General features: G+C 37.1%; 1 protein-coding gene across 4 annotated transcripts in view; it reads left to right on the forward strand.

The window, feature by feature from the left end:
• LOC115223619 (pumilio homolog 2) overlaps positions 1-25,932 on the forward strand; it is an 87,655-nt gene that overhangs the window by 38,235 nt on the left and 23,488 nt on the right. For 2 of the 4 annotated variants that reach the window (XM_036512551.1, XM_036512553.1), the window contains 9 exons: positions 1,412-1,529; positions 3,463-3,653; positions 5,392-5,540; positions 8,252-8,516; positions 10,531-10,609; positions 18,037-18,126; positions 22,326-22,394; positions 24,140-24,385; positions 25,440-25,580. In XM_036512551.1, coding sequence (XP_036368444.1) covers positions 1,412-1,529; positions 3,463-3,653; positions 5,392-5,540; positions 8,252-8,516; positions 10,531-10,609; positions 18,037-18,126; positions 22,326-22,394; positions 24,140-24,385; positions 25,440-25,580 — 1,348 coding nt within the window. The remainder of the gene's footprint in view (positions 1-1,411; positions 1,530-3,462; positions 3,654-5,391; positions 5,541-8,251; positions 8,517-10,530; positions 10,610-18,036; positions 18,127-22,325; positions 22,395-24,139; positions 24,386-25,439; positions 25,581-25,932) is intronic. The other 2 variants (XM_029794280.2, XM_036512554.1) reach the window with 2 other exon arrangements.

The raw sequence follows: 25,932 nt of genomic DNA on the forward strand, positions 1-25,932 counted from the left end.
TCAATTCCCTTTCAGTTCTTTGGCTTTTGAATTTTATTTCCTTGAATTATCTGTCCTGTGGCTTTTGAGTTCCATGTCTTAGACTTAGTTATTAATATTCTGTTGCCTTTAAATTCTTTGGATTTTTTTTTTTTTAGTTTTATATTTTAAAATTAACTATCCACAGACAGTCTTTCAACAGACCTGGAGTTGAGAGGATACATGTTATGAGGTTGTGAACAACAGCAAAAGGACTTTGCCAAACCTAGCAGGATTGATTGATAAATTGATTAATCAAGCAATCAATTAGTTAATTGGGTTAACTGTTAATTAATTAATTATCCACACTTTTCCTTGTTGTAAATATTTCTCATTGTTTCCATTTCATAATTTCCATCATCAATTTATATTTTTAAGTGACGCAAGAAGAAAAATTGAGAATGTATTTGATATGAAGTAGGGCCTGAGAGGTTTTGTACAGCGAAAATTTATCAACATTGAAAAGCAATAGCTTCCAAACCTCATGGTTCCACTGTGTGGAATGTCAGGCAAATGTCTTCTATAGCTCTGCGCTGACCGATGGAAACTGAAAGAAACCTGTTTATGTCTCCTTGTCTTGACATCGTATGATAGTTATGAGTGTTTCTGTGATAGTCTTCTTCATTTCTGAAATTCTGTGAAAACCTTCCAGCCATGGTGGAAAACAGGATCGCTTACAGGAAGGGCATCTGGTCATAGAAAATCTGCTTCAGTAAAACTCCATTTGACCCCTGCATGCCTGAAAAAGTGGATGTTAAAATGATTTAAACTTAAGAAGTTTTTCTTCAAAAGTTAGTGGCTGTAAAAGGTTTTGTCATCAGACAATGCGTTTCCATAGCATTCTCTCAGAAAATGTAATATTACCAGTTTTCATGATCAAACCCCTGTGGAACTTTGAACTACATCTATTTTTATCAATCTGAGTGGGCGGCTTGTGATGGTCTTGGGGGACAGCAAACCTTACTCCACACCAATTAAATTGCACGGTCCAGTTCACTAATTACATAACTATAACATCGCTGTGTTTTCTTGACCCTTTTGATACCAACCTGCCTGGGACCATCTCTATAATACAAATTTCCTGTTATAAGTTTATCTAAATTCAACTTTTCATTAAATTTCATGTAAATTTATGTTGCAAAACTCAGCTTAACGAATGGCAAAGTTATTTTACTAAATCCTTTATTTTCAAAATTGAGACAAAGGGAATGTATTTGGCAAGAAATATATTTAAAAAAAGGGTTTTAGGTCATGTAGGTGCTTTTTCACATTTGTAGAAATAATTGTGAATTTTCTTTTAAATTGTAATTCTTTCAATCTAGATCTAATATTTTATTTTTTGTGAAGTATACTGATGATGATGATGATGATGATAATCTCTTTTCTTCATTAGATGAATGCACACAAGAAAATATGGGATGTTGAAGATGATGGTAAGAGTCAAGAAGCAAACAAGGGTATTTTTTCAAGTAGCCCTTGGACACCACGTGATAACACCTGGAGCACTGCAGGTTAGATTTATCTTTATATGTACACACACCCATTATAATCTTATTTTATTGCTTTGAAAGCAACTGTTCACTAATTTCTTTTCAGTATTTCCATGATTGTCTATAGGTGTCCCAAGACTGTGGTTAGGGATAAACCAAAGAAGACTTTGTATGCTGTATTTATACAGCATACTAAAAACTCAAGGACCTGTAGAAAGATTGAAGCAGTCTGCATGTTTGTTTCTCCCTGGTTATAGTTGTGTTGTGAAGGGGTTTGCCTCCCAGCCATGTAGTTCCCTGGCTTAATTGCTCTGAGTAGCAAGTTGAGCGAATCTTCTGTCATAGCCCTTTTGGATTGGTCAATATCTTTGCAAGCAGCATTTAGAAATTGTGCTGGAAGCCCACAATAGTGTGTGTGTGAGTGTGCGCATTGCCATTGAGAATTCATGGAAGAAGTTTTGTGGGAATATGTGGATTTCACAAGCGGTCCCCAACAACCCCGCATGCAGAGACATCCTGTTTGCCGCAGATTGTCCGCAGACACAGGGACTGAACGACCGAGGAGCCGCCGGTTGCCGAAACAGACACTCCGAGGATTTTCACCAGAGCTCCGTCTGCCGGGTTGTGGCCCTAGTACCACTTGGTGTCAGACCAATCTGCCTTGGGTGGCCCTACCAGGAACCGAAGTTCCCCGACGCCATAGCTCTGACACTACCCGTTGCCAGCGTCCCCACCACAGTGAGGAGGGGATGAACTTTGGGGACGTGTGTGTCCCCCTTATTTGAATTCTGTTTGTGCATGATTTGCCTTTCATCCTTTCGGGGTCGATAAATTAAGTACCAGTTACGCACTGGGGTCGATGTAATTGACTTAATCCGTTTGTCTGTCCTTGTTTGTCCTCTGTGTTTAGCCCCTTGTGGGTAGTAAAGAAACAGGTATATGTGTCTGTGGAATACTCACTCAAGCCACTTGTATGTTAATTTCACGAGCAGGCTGTTCCGTTGGTCGGATCAACTGGAATGCCCGTTGTAATCAATGGAGTGCCAGTGGTGGGTGTTCAAATGTTCCTGGTTTTGGGTAAAAGAAAATACAGGAGGATCAGTTAATTAGGATATTATTCAACATATCCCCTCTCAGATTCACACTCTTATTGTAAGGGCCCTTCAGTTTCTCTAAGTCCTGCATAAAAAAACAAAAAACAATTTGGAACGTTGGGCCTCTAACCAGGCCCTTTGTGATACCTATTTCTTTACTACCCACAAGGGGCTAAACACAGAGGGGACAAACAAGGACAGACAAATGGATTGAATCGATTATATCAAATCCAGTGCGTAACTGGTACTTATTTAATCGAACCCGAAAGGATGAAAAGCAAAGTCGACCTCGGCGGAATTTGAACTCAGAACGCAACTCTGGCGAAATACCTATTTCTTTACTACCCACAAGGGGCTAAACACAGAGGGGATAAACAAGGACAGACAAACGGATTAAGTCGATTACATCGACCCCAGTGCATAACTGGTACTTATTTAATCGACCCCGAAAGGATGAAAGGCAAAGTCGACCTCTGTGGAATTTGAACTCAGAACATAACGGCAGACGAAATTACTGCTAAGCTTTTCGCTCGGTGTGCTACCGTTTCTGCCAGCTTGCCGCCTTGTGATAACCTTAAAGCCAGGAACGATTCAGAACCCTTTTGCATTTGTGTGTGTGTATGGTGGGTGGGAAGGAGGGTGCGAGCTAAAGATAGCATGTCTTGCACATGAATCACCCAAGTTTAGTGCCACCCCATGCACTTTCTTCATAACTTAGTTTTTGTGTGAAATTTTGGGTTTCAAGAGAGAATTTGTGTACACACACACATACAATCGTGTGTGAGTGTAGATATATTTATCTCAGAAGTAAGCCAGGAGAGTCAGTAATTTTGTATGCTTTTTTTTTTCTCTCCCTCTAGATCATACTGTATCTCAGCCATTAAGTGTTGTTCAAAGGCGTGCCAGTAGTTTTACTAACAATGAAGTGAACAGTGTACTTTCTCCTCGTTCAGAAACCAATGCCCTTGGTGTAAATATGGTGGAATATGTGTTAAACAGTTCCCCGACAGGAAAAGATCTTAACCCTAGAATGAATAGATTAAAAAATTTTGTAAGTATATTTTATCTTTAACCCTTTTGTTACCATATTTCTGTTATATATTCTGCCTTTGTTTCAATTAAGTTTTAAGATAATGAAGTATTTAGTAAAATAACTTTGTAATTATCAAGCTGGGGTCTGGAATAATTTAGTATAAATTTTTGATGGAAGATTATAATTTAGATGGATCTTTTCAGCAGTTTTTTTCTAGCGGTGTCATATGAAATTGTCACCCATAATTATGATCCTAGTATCGATCTATTGCATTTCAATCTGTTTTAGGGGTGGGGGAAGGGTATCTTTTTTTTTTCAGCAATGTAAATAAACCCAATCTGTTTCTTAAATGAGGGACATATTCATACGGCACAGAATGTTTTCACCTCAATTAGACGTCATTGATTGGCTGAAATTGCAGAAATTGAAGAAAAAACAAACAACAAATATCTTACAAACTAATCTGAGATTAGACATTTAATCCAAAGCAATGTAGAAAAATATTACATTTGACAGGTAATCCGAATGCTAAAAATTTAAATGAAATTTTTAAAAAGTGGTATATAGGGATGGAGGTGGGGAGAGCAAAGAAGAAAAATTCCTTGAAAATTACTAGAAACTGGAAATATGAAATGCAAATTTTAAGAAATTAAAAGATTTTTGTTTTGGTAGATATAGGGGCAAAAGGTCATCAGTTTGGCAGTGGAGGCTGCAGAACTTGCCTCGAGATGATTATGGATGCAGAGTTGCAAACCCTGGAAAGGACAGTGTAATGAGGTAACTCAGCTGGTGCTTGATCTACCCCGGTTGGGTTGCCTAGGTAACTGTGTCAGATGTTGAAAGATGTTGTGCACCTAATTAGCCTTAGGAAACATCATTGGTGTGACTGAATACATCATAGGATGGTGGAGGGATAGACCCAGATAGCTCTTTACTATATTGATTTGAAAATACAATAGTTCTCTCCCTGCTTGCAATATATATTGTGAAGCATACTGAATAACCAGCGAGAGGAGGCGTTCTCCTGGGGTTAAAACAGCAGTATTGTCTGTTCTTATACAACACCCATTTTAGGTGGTGATTAAACATGACTTCTCTGTATACTGCTTTCATCTCTAATAGAAATTTTCTTAATGGAATAATTAATTTTTTGTTTGTTTTAAAGACAGACATTAAAAAAATATTTATAGAGATGGCGCAGGAGTGGCTGTGTGGTAAGTAGCTTGTTTACCAACCACATGGTTCCGGGTTCAGTCCCACTGCGTGGCACCTTGGGCAATTCTTTTGTACTATAGCCTCGGGCCGACCAAAGCCTTGTGAGTGGATTTGGTAGACGGAAACTGAAAGAGCCCGTCGTATATATATATATATATATATATATATATATGTAAAAAGTAAAAAATATATACAAACTGGGACAAGAACGTGAAACACCTAGGAGACGACACATGTGTATGTTTGTGTCTGTGTTTGTCCCCCTAGCATTGCTTGACAACCAATGCTGGTGTGTCCCCGTCACTTAGCAGTTCGGCAAAAGAGACCGACAGAATAAGAGACAGAGAATAAGTCCCGGGGTCGAGTTGCTCGATTAAAGGTGGTGCTCCAGCATGGCCGCAGTCAAAATGACTGAAGCAAGTAAAAAGAGAGAGAAAAAAAAAGATATTTGATGTTGATTTATTGGAAAGCTTTTTTTTAAATTTGAGATTTCTTTGTTTTGGTCTTGCTCATCACATTTGCCTATCTTTAATTTCAACAGTCAGATGCTTCAATGGACAATTCTAATGATAAAAAAAGCAAAACTCCATCTCCGTTTGAAGCAGGGGATGGTAGTGATCTGGAGAAACAGGATGCTTTACAAACAAATGGAATCCTTCAAAACGGATTAGATGAAGACGACGGATATCGGTAAGTTACTATAATTTGGTGTTGTTGTTCACTCTGTAACACTAATGCTTAAGAGTACCTTGTAAAGTTAAACGAAGAATTTTAATATGATTTTAATCAATGGAAAATGTACTGAGTCCTGTATTTGATGGTATAAAAGAAGCACAGGCATAGAAAATGTGCCCCACTTCAGCAGTACATCATGTTTTCTATGCTGGCATGGGTTGGACAGCTTGATAAGTTGGCAAGCTGTAGGGCAGCACTAAGCCCCCGTCGTCTGTTTTTGCATGGTTTCTAAGGTTTTTGATGCCCTTCCTAAAGCCAACTATTTTATAGTGTATTGGGTGCATCATCTCCTTAATGTCTGTTTTCCATGCTGGTGTGGGTTGACCAGGGCTGGAGAACTGCACCAGGTTCCAGAATGATTTGGCTTGGCTTCTATGGCCAGATGCCCTTTCTAATGCCAACCACTTTACAGTATGTGCTGGGTGCTTTTAATCTGACACTGGCGTGAGTAGTGCTTTTTATGTGGCACAGAACTCCCGCAGGCCGATCTGCTACACAAGAATGCAAGTTATATGCCATGAAACACAGTATACTTGTACTGAACTTAAAAGATCATCATTTGTTTGTAGCTTATAGCCTCATCTTGGGAGAAAAGATCTGTATAAATTTTGGGGAAGACTTCCTTGAAGGGGTCAGATTTATGATATCTTCTCTAGGACCATAGAAAGACTCGAACTCTGCTCTACAAGTTGACAGATATTGTTCCATACAGTGGTGCCTATTTGCAATTGGATAGACTGAGCTGTCTTTATTTTGGACAAGTGCAGCATCGCCAGAGGTGCAAATGACCATATTTCATGGTATAAAAGAGGCACACAGGTGTATTAGACAGATCAATCAATTTCTACAGCACATGTTCAAGGAGAAAGTTTGTAACATATTAATGCGTGTAATATCTAAATGCTTAGCGGTTTTTCCTCTGCCGTTATGTTCTGAGTTCAAATTCCACCATGGTCGACTTTGCCTTTCATCCTTTTGGGGGTCGATAAATTAAATACCAGTTACGCACTGGGGTCGATGTAATCGACTTAATCCCTTTGTTTGTCCCTCTATGTTTACCCCATTGTGGGCATGAAAAAAAAATATCTAAAGCATTTTAGCATATAGGATGAGCAGTGGATTTTTTTTAACCCTTTCGTTACTGTATTTATTTTGAGATGCTCTGTGTTTCTTTCAATTAATTTTAAATATAACAAAGAATTTAGTAAAATAACTTAGTTATCATTCAGTTAGTGTTAGGAACATAAATTGTGACTAAGGTTTGGTGGAAGATTTAAATTCAAAACTTATGAAAACAGGACATTTGTACTACAAAGCTAGGGCCAGTTTCAGCTGGGTTGGTATCAAAAGGGTTTAAGCCCTTTTCCTGATAATAGGGTATTTTATGCCAGCGTTATTGTTTAATGTCTGTTTTCCATACTGGCATAGTTTGGATGGTTTGAGAAGAATTAGCCACCTGGAGAGCTGTGCAGGCTCCAGTTATGTTTTGGCATGGTTTTTACAGATGGATGCCCTTCCTAACGCTAACCATTTTTCATGGTGTGCTGAGTGCATCATTCGTGGCACTGGCACAAAAACAAAGGCCCCTTGGCGAGGGAATGGAGTGGGGGCATGGCCATAAGGGACATGCTTGTATGGCTATGATTTTACTTGGTGTGTCTTCTCCAGTACAGCAAATCACCAGAGGTCTTGGATTTCTCAACTGGGATCCGTATAAGATTGCCAGGTGGTTGTGGTGGTGTCCAGATGCAATATAATAAATTGAGGGGCCACAGTAATTTTTCGGGGGACATGAAAAAATTTTGTGTCAGACCCGTGAAGTTTATGTGCAATAAATTGGTTAAATGTCCACAATACACAAAATATTTTAATTTTTATACAAGTCCTAATATTTAATTATAAATAGGATTTTTTAAACATTGAATGTCCACTTAAGTAAAATAGGAATCATGGGGGTTCATAGGTAAGGAATGGTTGAGAAGCCCTGTTCTAAAAGAAATAGCTTATTTCCCTCATTTTGGACCTAACCATTTTAAAATAATGGAAGGCATGTTAGAGAACACAAATATGTGAGGGTGTTGACTGGAATGTTTTTGGTCCTAGGTCTGTGAATCATCATTTAGTGTCTGCTTTTCATGCTGGCATGGGTTAGACAGTTTGACTGAAAACTGGTAAGCTGGAGGGTTACACCAGGTTCCAATCTGGTTTGGCATGGTTTCTACAACTGCACGCCCTTTCCAACTGTTACATATTAAAGATGCTTTAGGGTCTCTGTTCCACTGCGTGACATCCTGGGTAATTAATTGTAAAGGCACTGGCAGCACTGTGGTTCAGAAGTTCGCTTGGCAACCATATGATTTTGGGTTTAGGCCTATGCAGTACTTTTGATGATTTTCTTCTGCTATAGCTGCGGGCCAGCCAAAGCAGATTTGGTTAGCAGGAACTGCAAAGAAGCCCATCATGTTTATATATGTGTATATGGAAGTTGATTTGGGGCATAGACAACAAACTATTTTGTAATTATTGTTCTTCAGTTGTTCTATTATTGTTCTTTTATTACCGTCTTTCATTTGTAAACGATAAATGCTAATATTTGTGTTATGTATTGAAAACTGCTTTTACATATTTTTCACTTTTAATATACTCTATTGTGTTTATGTACACTGATATTGTACATATTTCAGCGGAAGCCGCCAGAACTCCCCTATCGATGAAGTGAAGGTGAACCAACCTACCATCTTGGTGGATGGGCAAAAATTGATGAAGTCGGAGTCAGATTTTCTTGAAGCTCAGCATACTCTGGCTCAACAAGGGTTTCAAATTGATCCTAATACATTTGAGCCTGTTGCTATTGATCCCCTTCATTTTGACTACCCTAATCACTTGATGCCATCAATGGACAGTCCAAACTTCAACATGGATTACACTCAGGTATGTTATTGTCCCCTAATTAATTAACTGGGGGTTTTTTTTTCACTTCACCTGTCTCATTTTTTTATCCCATCATTGTTGTATCTCATATATGGTCCCTTTATTCTTCATTGTCAGGAAATTTATCAAAGTTTATGGTTAGTCGCGAAAAAGTTTTGATTTTAAAGTTGCATGGTCATGTATTGATGCTTGGCTTCCCAATCATGTAGCCATTAGTTCAATCCCATGGCACGGCACTTTTAACAAGTGTTGTCTACTACAGCCCTAGGCTGACCAAACCCTTGTGAGTGGATCTGGCAGGTGGAAATTGAAAGAAGCTCATATTGTATATTTGTGTGTGTGTGTAGACATTACATGATGGTTGAAAATGAGCATCAAAGCTAGGCTGTTCATTGCAGTCTTCCATGAGAAACCTCTCTAGCAAGGGGTGGGGGAATATTGCCTTGCTCAGAAACAGGTAGGGGTTGGTGACAGGGAAGATAATCAGTTGCAGAAAACTTGCTTCACCAAATTCCGATTGATCCATTCATGTATAAAATAATGGATGTTGAACAACAATGAAGAATTGGAAATCAGTTGTACTCAGTGAAGTTGTCATGTCTTTAGGGGCCACCATTTAAAGTGTAATTTTTAAAATCAGATTTGTCCTTATATCTGTGAATCATCATTTAGTGTCTGCTTTTCATGCTGGCATGGGTTAGACAGTTTGACTGAAAACTGGTAAGCTGGAGGGTTACACCCGGTTCCAATCTGGTTTGGCATGGTTTCTACAACTGCACACCCTTTCCAACTGTTACATATTAAGATGTTTTGGGTCTCTGTTCCACTGCGTGGCATCCTGGGTAATTAATTGTAAAGGCACTGGCACCACTGTGGTTCAGAAGTTTGCTTGGCAACCATATGATTTTGGTTTCGGTCCTATACAGTACTTTGGATGATTGTCTTCTGCTATAGCTGCGGGCCAGCCAAAGCAGATTTGGTTAGCAGGAACTGAAAAGAAGCCCATCATGTTTATATATGTGTATATGTTTGTGCACATCTATGGTTGTTGTTGGCATTTGTCAGTAGCTTGTCTGTTCCCTTTGTGCCTTTGAAATGAGAGAAACAAGTCAGGATCATGAAGGGCATCTGTAAATCAGTGCCTGATAAACATATTTGTTTAACCCAGGCTAGCATGGAAAGACACATGTAAAGTGAGCAAATGTTCCCCTGTTGCACACGCTTGCACATCATTTTCCGTCCACTTTCCCATGCTTGCTTGGATCAGACGGAATGTTTCGAAGCACGTTTTCGATGGCCACATTGCATTTCCTGCCACCAACCCTCAACTGTTATTAATCAGGTGTTTTCCACAAAAGTCTGGAAACGTGTGACAGTTATGCTTATTTACGACCATCACATACAGGAAGCCAGGACAAGAGTACACACACACAGCTTAAAATTCCTGCCTACCAAATGTATTCTCAAGACTTTGGTTAATCACACAGTTGAAAGTAGGCTTCTTAATCACATAGCCATGCTGTGTGTGTGTGTGTGTGTGTGTGTATACATACATATAATAGTGGACTCTCGTCATTAGACGACATACGACGGTTTGACAATTTCTTAGCGAACAACCACACATGCGATTTGCTTATACTGATCAAAGTATTTGTGTAGACATAAGCTCACTCCCTCCATCAGATGGACATTACCTGTACAGGTGCAACGGGTGCCACATGTCAGATGTCAGTGTGATTGCAGAGCAACACGGAATGAAGTGCTTTGCTCAAGAACACAACATGACGCAGCACCTGGTCTGGGAATTGATCTCACGTTCTCGCAGTCATGAGTGCAACATCTTAACCACTAGGCCAAGCACTTACACTCTCTCCCTCCCCCCCTCTCTCTCTCTCTCATACATATATATATATATATATATATATATAAATAAATAAATATAAAAATTGTATGTATGTATTTGTACTTTTGTTATTGTATAAAGTTCTATATTGGACTCTAATCTATTTTTCAGCTTCTTCAGCGTCAACAACAGCCTATTGCAGTACTCACACAGCAACAGTATGCTCTGGCTGCCCAGCAGCAGCAATTAGGTATGCAAATTTGACAATTTTCTATTTTGCTATCTTTTATATATTTTTCAAAAAAATTTTCAAAAATTTCGTCAGTGACTATTTAGTTCAAAAGATGAGATCTCAAACTGTCTATGTAGTCCTAGATAACTGACATTTACATTTATTTATTTATTCTGGTTATCTGATATTCAATAGCCAATTTTGAAATGTTTTAAAATTTGTTTTGAAATTGTCAAGTGTAAGTTTTTCACTGTAACAGAAACCCCCCTCCACCTAAGTCGCTGTTAATGATGCATTATTTGTGCATGTGTGATTAATTTTTGCTTGTTTGTTTTAAGTATTGTCTGTTTGTTCAGATGTGTAAAAATTCTCATATTTCACAATGAGGTTATATATATATATATATATATTATATATATATATATATATATATATAAAATCATGAAAGGAACTGTTTTTTTTTTTATATATATCGTTACTGTAATTATCAAATCATTTGATTACTTTACAGTTTTAGTTTGCATGACTCTCTTGAAAGTCACCGAGATAATATCTACCTATATAGACACCAAAATTATTTATTCCCTGTACTGCTTTTACTCCTCTGCCCTACTTTCTTTCACCCCTTTCAATATTGTGCCCCACTTGGTTATGGTGGATGGTCTTATCTTGCCTGTACTTGGTGACCTCGCTGCTTTCAATGCCAAGAAGGAAAGCACTCACCCAGTACACTCTGGAAAGTAGTTGGTGTTAGGAAGGGCATCCAGTTATTGAAACCATGCCCAAAACGGACTTTTATGCTTGGTATAAATCCTTCAACTTGTCGGGTCCTCTCAAATAGTCCGATTCATGCCAGGTGGAAAACTGACATTAAATAAGGATGATGAAATTTTGGAAGGAGTAACAATATTGATTTCATTTTGTTTGAAATGTTTTTTTTAGTGTAGATGAGATGAGAGTTGGTCAGTTTTGTTGCTGTAGGACTTAGTCTTATGTTCACAGTAAAATGATAGTCTTTGTGTGCAGAACTCTAAACATTTTGATCATACACCCTGTTTCGTATCATATCTAGTCCATCTGTAGGTGGCAGTTTCAGAAGACAATTTGCTAAATTTAAAGTATGTAAATAAAAAAAATTGTGTGGTAAGTAGCTTGCTTACCAACCACATGGTTCCGGGTTCAGTCTCACTGCGTGGCACCTTGGGCAAGTGTCTTCTACTATAGCCTCGGGCCGACCAAAGCCTTGTGAGTGGATTTGGTAGACGGAAACTGAAAGAACCCCGTCGTATATATATGTATATGTATATTTGTGTGTCTGTGTTTGTCCCACCAGCATCACCTGACAACCGATGCTGGTGTGTTTATGTCCCCGTCACTTAGCGGTTCGGCAAAAGAGACCGATAGAATAAGTCTTGGGGTCAATTTGCTCGACTAAAAGGCGGTGCTCCAGCATGGCCGCAGTCAAATGACTGAAACAAGTAAAAGAGAGTAATGGGGACATTTATCATTATTGATGAGTTTCCGATACCAACATTTCATTTAAAAAAAAAAATTACGGTATATTGGTGTATTGAGTTAAAATGTTTGACTCACTTTTCAATTACTTTGAAGTTGTCCCGTGATTTAAGGAAAATCCTTCAAGAATTCATGCAAATAGTGTAATAGGTATGTGTGCATGTGCACAGATGCAGGAATATTAGTGAATTCTTCCTAAACAGTATTTTATTCTTTCTCATTGGAATTGAGACTTTGGCTGAGCCATGTATGATCAAAGACTAAAGCTGAATGATGAAACTAAGTTCTGGCATTATTGCACTCCAATATATTGTCCACCTGGGCTAATATGCTCTTGAAAACATGGACCACTACACAAGATATGTAGTTGACTATGGTAAACTAGGAGTAATTTGATGGAAGTCTTCACATATTTATTGGCAGAATCGTTAGCACGCTGGGCGAAATGCATAGCCGTATTTCGTCTTCTGTTACGTTCTGAGTTCAGATTCCACCGAGGTCGACTTTGCCTTTCATCCTTTCAGGGTTGATAAATTAAGTACCAGTTACGCACTGGGGTCGATGTAATCGACTTAATCCCTCTGTTTGTCCTCTCTGTGTTTAGCTCCTTGTGGGTAGTAAAGAAATAGGTATTTCGTCTGCTGTTATGTTCTGAGTTCAAATTCCACCGAGGTCGACTTTGCCTTTCATCCTTCCTGGGTTGATAAATTAAGTGCCAGTTACGCACTGGGGTCGATGGAAATCAGGGTGGTCCTATATGTCCGGTTCATTCTCTAATAGGTTCACATTTATTATATATTCGTATATTTTTATCTTTGAAATCTGTGTATATATTTATATATGTCTGTGTGTGTGTGTGTGTGTGTGTGTGTGTGTGTGTGTGTATATGTCTGCATGTGTTTGTGTGTGTTTATGTGTTTGTATGTATGTGTAGGAGTGGCTGTGTTAAGTAGCTTGCTTAAGAACCACATGGATCTGGGTTCAATCCCACCAAGTGGCACCTTGGACAAATGTCTTCTACTATAGCCTCAGGTCGACCAAAGCCTTGTGAGTGGATTTGGTAGACGGAAACTGAAAGAAGCCCGTCGTGTATATATATGTTTGTGTGTCTGTGTTTGTCCCCCCCAACATCGCTTGACAACCGATGCTGGTGTTTACGTCCCCATAATCTTGTGGCTCGGCAAAAGTGGACGATAGAATAAGTACTATGCTTCCAAAGAATGCCCTGGGGTTGATTTGCTCGACTAAAGGCAGTGCTCCAGCATGGCCGCAGTCACATGACTGAAACAAGTAAGAGAGTATAGTGTATATTGTGTATGTATGTATATATATATATACACAGACACACACACACACACACACACACAACTACAGCTGGCTATTATCAATAAAGGTTTTAGTTGCCAATTTTGTACAAGACATTGTAGATCTTTAGCTGGGCTAAAAAGTCACATTCGATCACAGCACCTGTGACAGTTAAGCTTCGTGCAATGGCCATACTCGACAACGAGGGGGCAGCCATAATATATATATATATATATATATATATGTAGGTGTGTATATGTGTGTGTGTGTTTCAATATGTGTATGTATATGTATATACTAGCTGTTGTACCCGGTCCGGTGTTGCTCAGTTTTTCTGTGTTAAGGATAAAAGTATAAGTCCATGCTGTTGTAACTGTTGCCTGGTGAAATTTCTCTCTGAATTTTACGGATGACATCATGCCTGAGGTACCCGATAATTCCCAGCTTGATTGGAGTGTAGTTCAATTGCATGCTAAATGTCTATTAATTTTATAATTTCCCCTGCTCATGCGCAAATATCTCCCCCTCCCCCCGTCAACTCTACATGCCGTATCAAACTTATGGACATAAACTGTAATCATGTATAAGATATCTTAAAAATCAATAGCATAGTCTCTGAAAAAGGCTGATACATGCTTGTGCCGTTCCAGTTCCTCTGGACTTGAATTAACCCCCCCCTACCACAAAATTTACCTAAATCGCAAATTTCATTAAAATCAAATGAAAACTATAAAAGTTAGGGCCAAAACTAAAATCCATATGGGGATTTGCATGCAAAAAGCCTATTCATTTTATAAAACCACTGCTCAGGCACAATTATTTTTCTTTGTTAATGCCATATACTGACATCAACTCACTGCCATGTGCCTTGCTCACTCATTGATTTTCATAAGAATTGGACAAAAGATGCAAAACCTGTAGGGAAATTATGGGAATTTCCATTCAAATGCCCGATTGAGCTCCCAAAAATCGATGCCAACTGAGCGTTATCAAGTTTTCGAAAAATTCTGGCTTTGTTTGAACTTCAGGACATGTGATCTACCTATGTGCCTAAAATTATTAAAATCAGTTGGATGGTGTGAGAGGAGTTAGAGTAACCCGAAACACAGACAGTGACAGACACCATTACATACATATATATATATACACGTAAAAGCTCCATCCGTTCGTGGCCGTTGCCAGCTCCGTCTGGCACCTGTGCGGGTGGCACGTAAAAAGCACCCACTTGGCGTTAGGAAGGGCATCCAGCCGTAGAAACACTGCCAGATCAGAGTGGGCCTGATGCAGCCTTCTGGCTTCCCAGACCCCAGTTGAACCGTCCAACCCATGCTAGCATGGAAAGCGGACGCTAAATGATGATGATGTGTGTGTGTGTATATATACACATATATATATATGCTTGAAATTTACAGTAAAACAAAACATGAGGTATATTAGTTTGATGCTCAGGAAGGTGAAAAAGATTTTTTATGTTTTGAGCCTATGCTCTTCAACAGAAAGGAATACTAGGAAACAAGCAGAGGAAATAAAAGAGCTTTTGGAGTTAGCGGTCGATCATATGTGTATGTATATATATCTTCTACATATGCGGGAAATTCTGAGTGTGTTTGTGGAGTTGTTAGCTAACTCCTCCTACATCGTTCTATCGATTTCGATGAAACTTGACATGTGATTGGAACTCATGTCTGGAAATCTCATAGCATACTCATAATAGGGCCACTGGAAGGGATCCTTATATATTTGTCACTTTAACAGCCAGGGGGGATAATCCATAGTAATTTATATATGTCTGTGTGTGTGTGTGTGTGTGTGTGTATATGTATGCTTGTGTGTATATATATATATACATATATATATATATGTTTCTTTGTTTGTTTATATGTATGTCTATATCTATGTGTGTTTGTGTATGCGCATGTGTGTATATATATATATTTTGATGTATGTATATATATATCTATATATGTGTGTATGAGCGTGTGTGTATGTGTGCATGTGTATCCGTTTGTGTGTGTGTGTGTATATATGTATGTATATAACATTACATAATAAGGGTAGAAATTGATATTAATCAATTAAAACCAGTGGCTTAGAAAATTTAAAAATCCAAAGATTAAACATTTTATTACATACAAAATTAAGGATGACCTCTAAAGTGGACACCTAATATGTTAAATATAGATGTCAAATCGCCATTACCATGAAGTGTGTGTTCTCGAGAAATTTTTTTTAGCAGAACTCCAAAATGAGCAAGACAAATGAAAATATACAAAATAAAAAAGGATTACCTACGTACCATGGTTTCATTTGTTACTTAGCAAAGTAGGAGTCCCCTTCAGTGGCCATTCCTGTAAATTTTGTATGTATATATATATTTACGTATTTTGTATGTATATATATATATATGTATGTATATATGTATGTATTTACATCAACGTACATATATATGTATGTGTGTGTGTGTATGTATATATGTATGTATTTACATCTACGTACATATATATGTATGTGTGTGTGTATGTATATATGTATGTATTTACATCTACGTACATATATGTGTGTGTGTGTGTATATATATATACGTACGTATGTATACATACATGTATGTATACATATCTATCTACTTCTGTGTGTGTGTGTGTATATATATATGTATATATATATATATATGTATATATATATATATTATATATATATATATATGTATATATATATATATATAATATATATATATATACATACTAGCACTATGACCGGCAACGCTGGGTCATAGTGCTAGTGCATGCATATACAGCTGCATGCTTGCGCACATGCACGTGAGTACTGTCCAAATCTCCGACCAATCACATACAGCTAGCTGGCATTCAATTGGTGTATCAAGTTTCGGGCATTTTGATTGGGTTTTGGATAAAAATTCACAAAAAAAGTCACTTCTATTGATTTTTTAATGGCTTTGCAGGGTGACTGGGGAAATGTAAAGATGTGCACGAGCACCCTTGGACAGTTTTGAATGGCCATAGAAAGTCCGAGCCCTCTAATTGAAAAATTGTGGATTTGTATAAAGGACACACGCAGACATTTTACCGTTTATATATAGAATTATAATAAGAGATATATATATATCCACACACACACACACAGATATAGTCTTGCGTATTTACGTATTGGATGTACATTTTGTGCAATCATGTATCGGATGTACGTCTTGCCTATTTATGTATCGGACGTACGTCTTGCGTATTTATGGATCGGACGTACGCCTTGCGTATCTATGGAGTCGCCGTACGTCTTGCGTCTTTATGGATTGTACGTACGTCTTGCCTATTTGTGTATTGGATGTACATCTTATGTACTTGCATTTATCAGATGTATGTCCTATGTATTTGCATTTATTGGACATACATCTTATATGTATACTAGCAGTATCGCCCGGCGTTGCTCGGGTTTATAAGGGAAATAACTATATAAGCATTTTTAGAGAGTTACTTCCCTTATATAAACCGAGCAAAAAATGCATTAAAAATGCAGAAAAATAGTGGTAGATTTTCTTTTAAATCATAGACTCATCGTAGACGCACGCTAATACCCAGAAGGGCTCGATATGAATCACGACTATAAGATACCCGGTTTTGGTTAAAATGCACCGCAAAATGTGGGAGTAGTTCGGAATCTAAATCGGAGTCGACAGACACACACAACTTCAGTTTTATATATAAAGATATCTATATATATCGTACATATACATTATATATTTGTATATTAGTTCTATGGATATATTGGTGTAACAGTTATTCGTATATGCATATTTTGGTGTAATAAATACTTGTATACACATATATTGGTATACTATTTACTTACATATTATATATGTATATTATATACACATATTTGTGTGTGTTTGTATATTGTATGTGCCTATGTAATTTATGTTTAGATATGTATCTGATTTGTGTGTGTATGTATATAATATATGATGTATATTACTCTATATATGTCTAAATATGCACATTATATGTATGTATATACTATACATATATATCTGTATTTGTATATTAGATATATTTTTGTTTTTGTTTTATATTATATATGTTATATATATTTATATATGAATATTGTGTGTTTGTGTATATGTGCGAATGTGTGATATATAAGGCGGCGAGCTGGCAGAACTGTTAGCACGCCGGGTGAAATGCGTAGCCGTATTTCGTCTGCCGTTACTTCCTGAGTTCAAATCCCGCCAAGGTCGACTTTGCCTTTCATCCTTTCGGGGTCGATAAATTAAGTACCAGTTACGCACTGGGGTCGTTGTAATCGACTCAATCCGTTAGTCTGTCCTTGTTTGTCCCCTCTATGTTTAGCCCCTTGTGGGCAATAAAGAAAGAGATATATCGATATATTGCATTTCCTATATACATAAGTGTGTGTGTATATATATATATATATATATATATATATATATATATATATATATATATATATATATATATATATATATATATTGTTTCAGTGAGTGGAGCAAGACTTAAATGTGTGTAGTATTTGTTGCATGTTTATGTGCATGGCTTACATTGTGTGCTGTGCTCCTCTTTACTTAAGCTTGCCTCCTACTCCTCCTCCTCCCGCAGCGATCACATCTCCTTCAAACCCCTACGTAGTCAATTCTCCTGCTGCTGCAGCTCAGGATCCTTACGCTGCCATGGGGTTTCATATTGCAGGTTAGACCATTTAGTTTTTGTTGTTAATGCTGCTATAACAGTTATTGCTATTTCACTTAACTGCACAACATCTACCGACTGGAATCTGTAATACATGTTGACTGCTGCTTCTTCTGGCCTCTCTCTCTCTCTTTTTTTTTTTTTTTTTTTGTTAATAATACATTACTATATAATCCCTCTAGTAGTTAGCTGCTTAACGTTCTTACATCTTAACCCTTTCGTTACTGTATTTATTTTGAGATGCTCTGTGTTTCTTTCAGTTATTTTAACCCTTTAGCATTTAAACCGGCCATATCCGGCCAAAAGTATTCTGCCTGTTTTATGGTCAAACTCGCCAGATCTGGTCTCTCTGTTTTAAAAATTAACAGCTACCTCATCAAAATCTCATAGCTACAAGATTAATGAATGATTAATTCAAAACAATGTGGATGAAGAAGCATTAATTTTGGCAGAATAATGCGAACACTAAAGGGTTAAATATTACAAAGAATTTAGTAAAATAACTTAGTTATCATTCAGCTAGTGTTAGGAACGTAAATTGTGACTAAGATTTGGTGTAAGATTTTAATCCAAAACTTATGAAAACAAAACATTTGTACCTCAGAGCCGGTTTCAGCCAGGTTGCTATCAAAAAGGTTAAATATAACAAAAGAATTTAGTAAAATAAGTTATCATTCAGCTAGTGCTAGGAACGTAAATTGTGACTAAGGTTTGGTGGAATATTTTAATTCAAAACTTACAAAAACAAGACATTTTACCACAGAGCCAGAGCCGGTTTTGGCTGGGTTAGTAACAAAAGGGTTAAAGTTGACGATGTCAACTGTCAAAATAACTAAAATGCTGTAAACTGCATGGACTCATTTTTTTGTTTCTTCTCTTTCTCTCAACTGACAAAAAAAAATTTTAAACTGAAGCATTGCATTGGAACTTGCTTGGATGTAACAGAAAGAACCAAAAAAAAAAAAAATTTTTTTTTTTGTTTTGTAATCTAGATGTAATTTAGTAACGATGAGATATTTTTTTATATTTATATTCTTCCCTCAAATTTTTCCCAAAGAAAGAAAGATGAATGAAAAACAAAAGACAGCCCACAATAAAGCAATAGTTTATTTATCACATTGCTTCCTCACTCATCTGATTTGTAAAAGCTCCAATTAACATTGATTGCTACTTCTATGTGTGTATGTATATATATATACATATATATATGCACACACATACACACAAACTATATAGCTAGTTTGCTTGTTTTCCGCTAATTAGTAGCAGCAAAATTTCTCTTTTGCAAATTTATTACTAATTGCTTTTTTTTTTCTTGGTATTTAAATTTAACCTTGCAGTAGTTTAAAAATTTAAACTTTATTTTTTTACAATTTCATAAAATGAATGTTTTTTTTGTTCATTGCATGCTGTAAGACTACCATTACTAATTCTTTTTTTTATTTACTAATTTTCATGTTAATTGAATAACACTTATTTGATCCATTAGTTTTTATTGAATAATATTTAAGTATTAAGAATTTTTAATATGGTTTATTTTGGTTGTGGCCATATTCCCCTGAATCTCTCTCTAGTAAACTGATGTGTTTACTAATTGGAAAAAGCCATTCTAATGAGCTCGTTACATTGTATCTTGCCCTTTGTCATAGCTTGTACTTATACAGTAAAAGAGAAAATATTCCAAATGTCTCAAATAGATGACATTCAGGAAAATTCTTAAAAGGTTTCAATTAGTAAAATTTGAAAAGATTACTGTTAAAAATTTGATATGTTGATGTAGAGCATTGGTCATCAACTGGGGGTCTGTATGACCATCGGTGGGGGTCCGCATAAGATTTTGTAAAGGTTTGTGCAATAAATTGGTTATACTTACATTTAATGAATTTTTTGGGGGAATTTCTAATATTTAATTCTAAAAATATGGTAGGATTTTTTTAAATGTTGATTGACAACTGTGATTGTCACACATCGATGACGGGTCAATACCCAGAAACTCGAGTCCGTGTGTATCATAAGTTGAAGACGTGAAGGATGGCTTCCCTTTGCAAATACTGATAGGGCACAGAAAGTGTGCCTGAAGCCAGATGGAGGAGGTGTCCTCCTGGGGCTACAACAGTGGTGGTGCCCCAGCATGGCCGCGGGCTTCGAGCTAAAACATTTTTAAGGATTTAAGGAAACAATTGGGGCTGGGTACAGCTCACTGGTGGCTGACCAGCTCCTGTCAAACTGTTCAACCCTTGCCAGCATAGAAAATGTATAATGAATGGCTATAAGGGTCCACTTGAGTAAAATAGGAATGAAAGGGGTACATAGGTAAAAAAATGCTTGAGTATCACTGATCTAGAGATTCAAGGGTAAGAGGTATTTCTGAAAGGGTTTGAACTTGCATCCTGTTCCCTTAGATTATCTAGTGTTATTGTGTCTGGTTGAGTTGGTGCTTGTGTTTAATCAGAATGCCAAGACATTCTTATGATTGATAAAAATAGCAGGGTATAGTTTGAAGGGTTTAAGGGTAGAGGCATTACAGTGTATGGGTATTTTGATTTCAATTTTGCTTCTTCATTAACACTTTGGTTTCTAATTAAGAAACAGCTTGATAATTCTATGTTGGGAGAAATGGAACAAAGAAAAGAATAAAGTCGACTGTCAGAATTGTGTTATTCTACAAGTTGTTCTTGCTGGTATAATGGCACTTCTTTCTTGCTAGTTGTAGAAAAGTAAAGTTCAAAGGGATTTAAAACGAAGTGGATTGTCTTGGTATAGCCCGTGGAGAGCAGATCAAACGGTCAGTTAAAGCGACATGGTCAAATTGCTGCTCTGACTATTGAATTGTACTTTTGAGCAAGATACACAACTGTTTCATTTCTCACTGTAGGAAGAGAATCTCATAAGAAAAAAAAAAAATATTCCCTAGTGTTTCAATACAGTGGGTTGTAAATAAATTTGTCATATCTGTATTGCATTTAGTCTTATCCGTGTTGAATTTGGTCCCAGAAGGGCATTTTCAACAACGTTTGATGAGGATTGAACTGATTTATTTCAATGTCATTTAAACCAACCAAGATATTCCACCTGCTTTATGTTCAAACTGGCTGGATCTGGCCTCTCACACTATTCCTACGATAGTTTTAAAAATTAAGTTGCCTCATCAAAATATCAGTTACAAGATAAAATATGATTAATTCAAAACAATGTGAATAAATAAGCATTACTTTTGACAGAATATAATGTGAATGCTTAAGGGTTAATAATTAAGATAGGCTTATCAAGTTAAATGAAAGGCAACCTAGGAGGTTAGTGTATAGATATCACTATTCATAACCCATGTGTTGGTTCTAGTGGTAATTATTGAGCTGTCATCCTTGTGCTGTTATGATATTAAAGTGCCTAGTCACATATTTTGTTTACATTTAAGTCTTTCTGCTACACACCCTTAGTATCTCAACATGGGCACGTGAGTGGATCCTGATGGATCGTTAAGTAACAGTTCCTATTCCAAGCTGCCGAAATTGCCCTCATGGGTCCAATTTCTGACTCCATGTATTTATTTCTTCATAAACTACTATGCATGTATGGAAAAATAGATTATATGAAGTAACTCAAAATAATTTTTGTTTCGGTTACATCACCAAAATAAATGGGAAAAATAGATTATATGAACTTTAACCCTTTGGCATTCAGATTATTCTGTCAAATGTAAAGCTTATGTATTCACACCATGTAAAATTAATCTTGCATCATTTCATGGCTTTGAGATTTCAATGATGTGATTCTTTATTCTTAAAATGACACAGTAATGTAGCTATGAATGACTATATCTGACTAGTTTGAACATAAAATAGGTAGAATATTTTGGCCGGATATGGCCAGTTTAAACACTAAAGGGTTAAATGATTTTTGTTTTAGAGACATGACCAAAATATTTAATATTTCCTTAAGTTTCTGAAGGGGCTGGCACCGTTGGAACTACACTATATATTTAACTATCATTTTTGTTTATAAATTGTTTAAATAAACATTTAAATTTCTGTGACACATTGTGATAAAAAAACAATATTAAAAACTTCTCAGTTTTCATATTAAATTGCGGTCAAGAAATTAAAATGGCACAGTTTTCTATAAAAAAAAAATTATATATGAAAATTGATAAATTGTATTGTGAAATACTAGTATTGATTGATAGCTTGCTTTGATTTCAGCTACTGAAGGCACATATGCTGCCCACAGAGAGAGCTCTGGTGTTGAACACCAGCACTTCAGCTTACAAGGTACTGACAATTTTTCAATTGAATTTAAAATAATTCCAAGCAAGGAAAAATCTGTATATTTGCTGCATTGTTAGGTTTTTTTTTTTTTTTTTAGCTCTTGCAAATCATTAATTAGGCAAATCAGGGCAATTACAATTATTTGTGTTGTACACAAATGGTGCAGTTTTGTTTTAAATTCTCTTCGTTTGTGAAAACCTACTTTTACATATCAATATTTATATATATATATATATATATATCTCTTTTACTCTTTTACTTGTTTCAGTCATTTGACTGCGGCCATGCTGGAGCACCGCCTTTAGTCGAGCAAATCGACTCCGGGACTTATTCTTTGTAAGCCCAGTACTTATTCTATCGGTCACTTTTGCCGAACTGCTAAGTGACGGGGACGTAAACACACCAGCATTGGTTGTCAAATCAATGCTAGGGGGACAAGCACAGACACACAAACATACACACACATACATATATACAACAGGCTTCTTTCAGTTTCCGTCTACCAAATCCACTCACAAGGCATTGGTCAGCCTGGGGCTATAGCAGAAGACACTTGCCCAAGGTGCCACGCAGTGGGACTGAACCTGGAACCATGTGGTTGGTTAACAAGCTACTTACCACACAGCCACTTCTGCGCCTGTTCATTAAAGATGTGTAAAAGTTCCCCAGCTTCCTGCCTAATATTAAATTTTGTTTGTTCAGTAGTTTGATAAAACCCTGACATTTCAAAAGATAGACTGTATTAATTTTTTTTAATGTAGCTTGATGTTTTTCTTTATGGGAATAACATGTGCTTCTTTGACTCTGAAAAATATTTTAAAAATATCCTCTGCTGTTATATGAGAACAAGGAAATTATATAACACTCGGTGACTGGCATCCGTTGCTAGTGGAGCGCTAAGAGTACCATACGAGTGAGATCGTTGCCAGAGCAACAAGCTGGCCTTCGTGCCGATGGCACGTTTCAGCACACCATTCGAGCGTGATTGTTACCACGTTGCCTTACTAGCACTTGTGCTGGTGGCATGTGGAACATTCGAGCGTGGCCATTGCCAGTACTGCCGGACTGGCCTCTGTGCAGGTGGCACGTAAAAAATACCATTTGGGCGTGGCCGTTGCCAGTACCACCAAACTGGCATGTGAAAGCACCCACTGCACTCTCGGAGTGGTTGGCGTTAGGAAGGGCATCCAGGTGAAGAAACTCTGCCAGATCAGATTGGAGTCTGGTTCGCCAGACCTCAGTCAAATCGTCCAACCCATGCTAGCATGGAAAGCGGATGTTATACGATTCCCTTACAGCTTACCTTTCCATAACTTCTACTGTATGTATGCTTGTGTGTGTATATGTAAACTAGCAGTATCGCCCGGCGTTGCTCGGGTTTGTAAGGGAAATAACTATATAAGCATTTTTAGAGAGTTATAGCCAAAAAATAGCAAAAAATGCATTAAAAATGGAAAAAAATGATGGTAAATTTTTTTTTAATCGTAGACTCATCGTAGACGTGCGCTAATACCTAGAAGGGCTCGATATGAATCACGACTATAAGATACCCGCTTTTGGTTAAACTGCACCGCAAAATGTGGGAGTAGTTAGGAATCTAAATCGTAGGAGACAGACACACAACTTGACTTTTATATATAAAGATATACTTTGTTAGATTAAGTGTTATTTATCACATAAATGACTGAATCTATATGTAAATGTTGAAAGAGATGTCATCGATGTATTTGTTCTGTGGTTTTGTTCAGGTCCTGCTGTCATCCATCCTCAATACTACAGTGTACAAGCTCCTTGGTTATATCCAGCTAATTTGATTCAACAAGGGCAACAGCCCCACCCCGGGGCTGCTGCCCAGTCCGCTGCTGCTGCTGCACTCAGTCAGCAGCAACAACAACAACTATTGCGCGGTCAGTCTGGACGACCTGTTACTCCTCAACAGCAAAGTGAAAATATACCTGCATCTGCTCTTCAAGCACAAGCATTACAGACTCCAAGTAAGATATTCAAAGGTCTTGTTGTTATATCAGGAAATATTTAATTGGAGAAAAATGTATTGTGTGTGACTATGGAGTGTAAATGTTATACTGTCTGTTATATAGCAAGTCTCTTGTGTGACTGTATGCAGTGTAGATGTCATACTGTCTACACATCATATAGCAAGTCTCTTGTGTGACTGTATGCAGTGTAGATGTCATACTGTCTATATTATATAGCAAGTCTCTTGTGTGACTGTATGCAGTGTCAATGTCATACTGTCTATATTATATAGCAAGTCACTTCTGTGACTGTATGCAGTGTCAATGTCATACTGTCTATATTATATAGCAAGTCACTTCTGTGACTGTATGCAGTGTCAATGTCATACTGTCTATATTATATAGCAAGTCACTTCTGTGACTGTATGCAGTGTCAATGTCATACTGTCTATATTATATAGCAAGTCTCTTGTGTGACTATGGGGTGTCAATGTCATACCGTCTATATTATATAGCAAATCCTGTGTGGCCCTGTGTGGTCTAATAAAGCTGTATAGCAAATCTCTTGTGACTGTATGGAGTATGTTATACTGTCTCTATTATATAGCAAGTCTGTGTGACTGTATGGAATGTAAATGTTTATATTACATAGCAAGTCTCTGACTTTTTGGGGTATATATATATTTCTTTACTACCCACAAGGGGTTAAACACAGAAGGGACAAACAAGGACAGACAAATGGATTGTCGATTACATCGACCCCCAGTGCATAACTGGTACTTATTTAATCGACCCCGAAAGGATGAAAGGCAAAGTCGACCTCGGCGGAATTTGAACTCAGAACATAACAGCAGACGAAATAAGGGTACGCATTTTGCCCGGCGTGCTAACGTTTCTGCCAGCTCGCCGCCTAAATGGGGTATAAATGTTATGCTGTCTGTATTATATAGCAAGTCTCTTGTGTGACTGTATGGAGTGTAAATGTTATACTTTGGAGATCTGTTTTGAAACTTCTGTTTACTTATATTCTTCCTTCATTTTTTTTTTTTTTTTTTTACTTCAAACTTTTCAGATGCTCCAGGTTACCAATTCTTGGCTACTGCATATTATGATCAAAATGGACAGCTAGTGATGGGTAATCCTCGAGGGATCGGTACACCTGTCAGGTTGGTTTCACCTGCTCCAGTTTTGGTGAATACAGGTAATCAGCAAGGTAGGTGTTGATTAAATCTATTATATTTCATTTTGTTTTTATTTATATGTAATTTACATACTTGGATAATAAGTGGTAGAAGATTATTGGATAATCACCTGAAGGGTTAATATTTCCACCACATATATACTTATAACCAAATTGACCACTTTGGCCAGTTGCAGTAGTGTGTTCTACTGTGTTACAAAACTCACAGGTATGACAAAATGGGTTTTGAGCTGATACTCCATCCCGACATGATCATGACCAGATTTTTCTGAAGTGATAAGATTGCCATTAATTTATCTGAATAGACAAAGTTTTGACTAGGTAGAACTTTGTAATTTAAAAAACAAAGTGAAAATAAATGTAA

This window comes from Octopus sinensis, linkage group LG23 (assembly GCF_006345805.1).
Source record: "Octopus sinensis linkage group LG23, ASM634580v1, whole genome shotgun sequence".
NCBI lineage: Eukaryota > Metazoa > Mollusca > Cephalopoda > Octopoda > Octopodidae > Octopus > Octopus sinensis.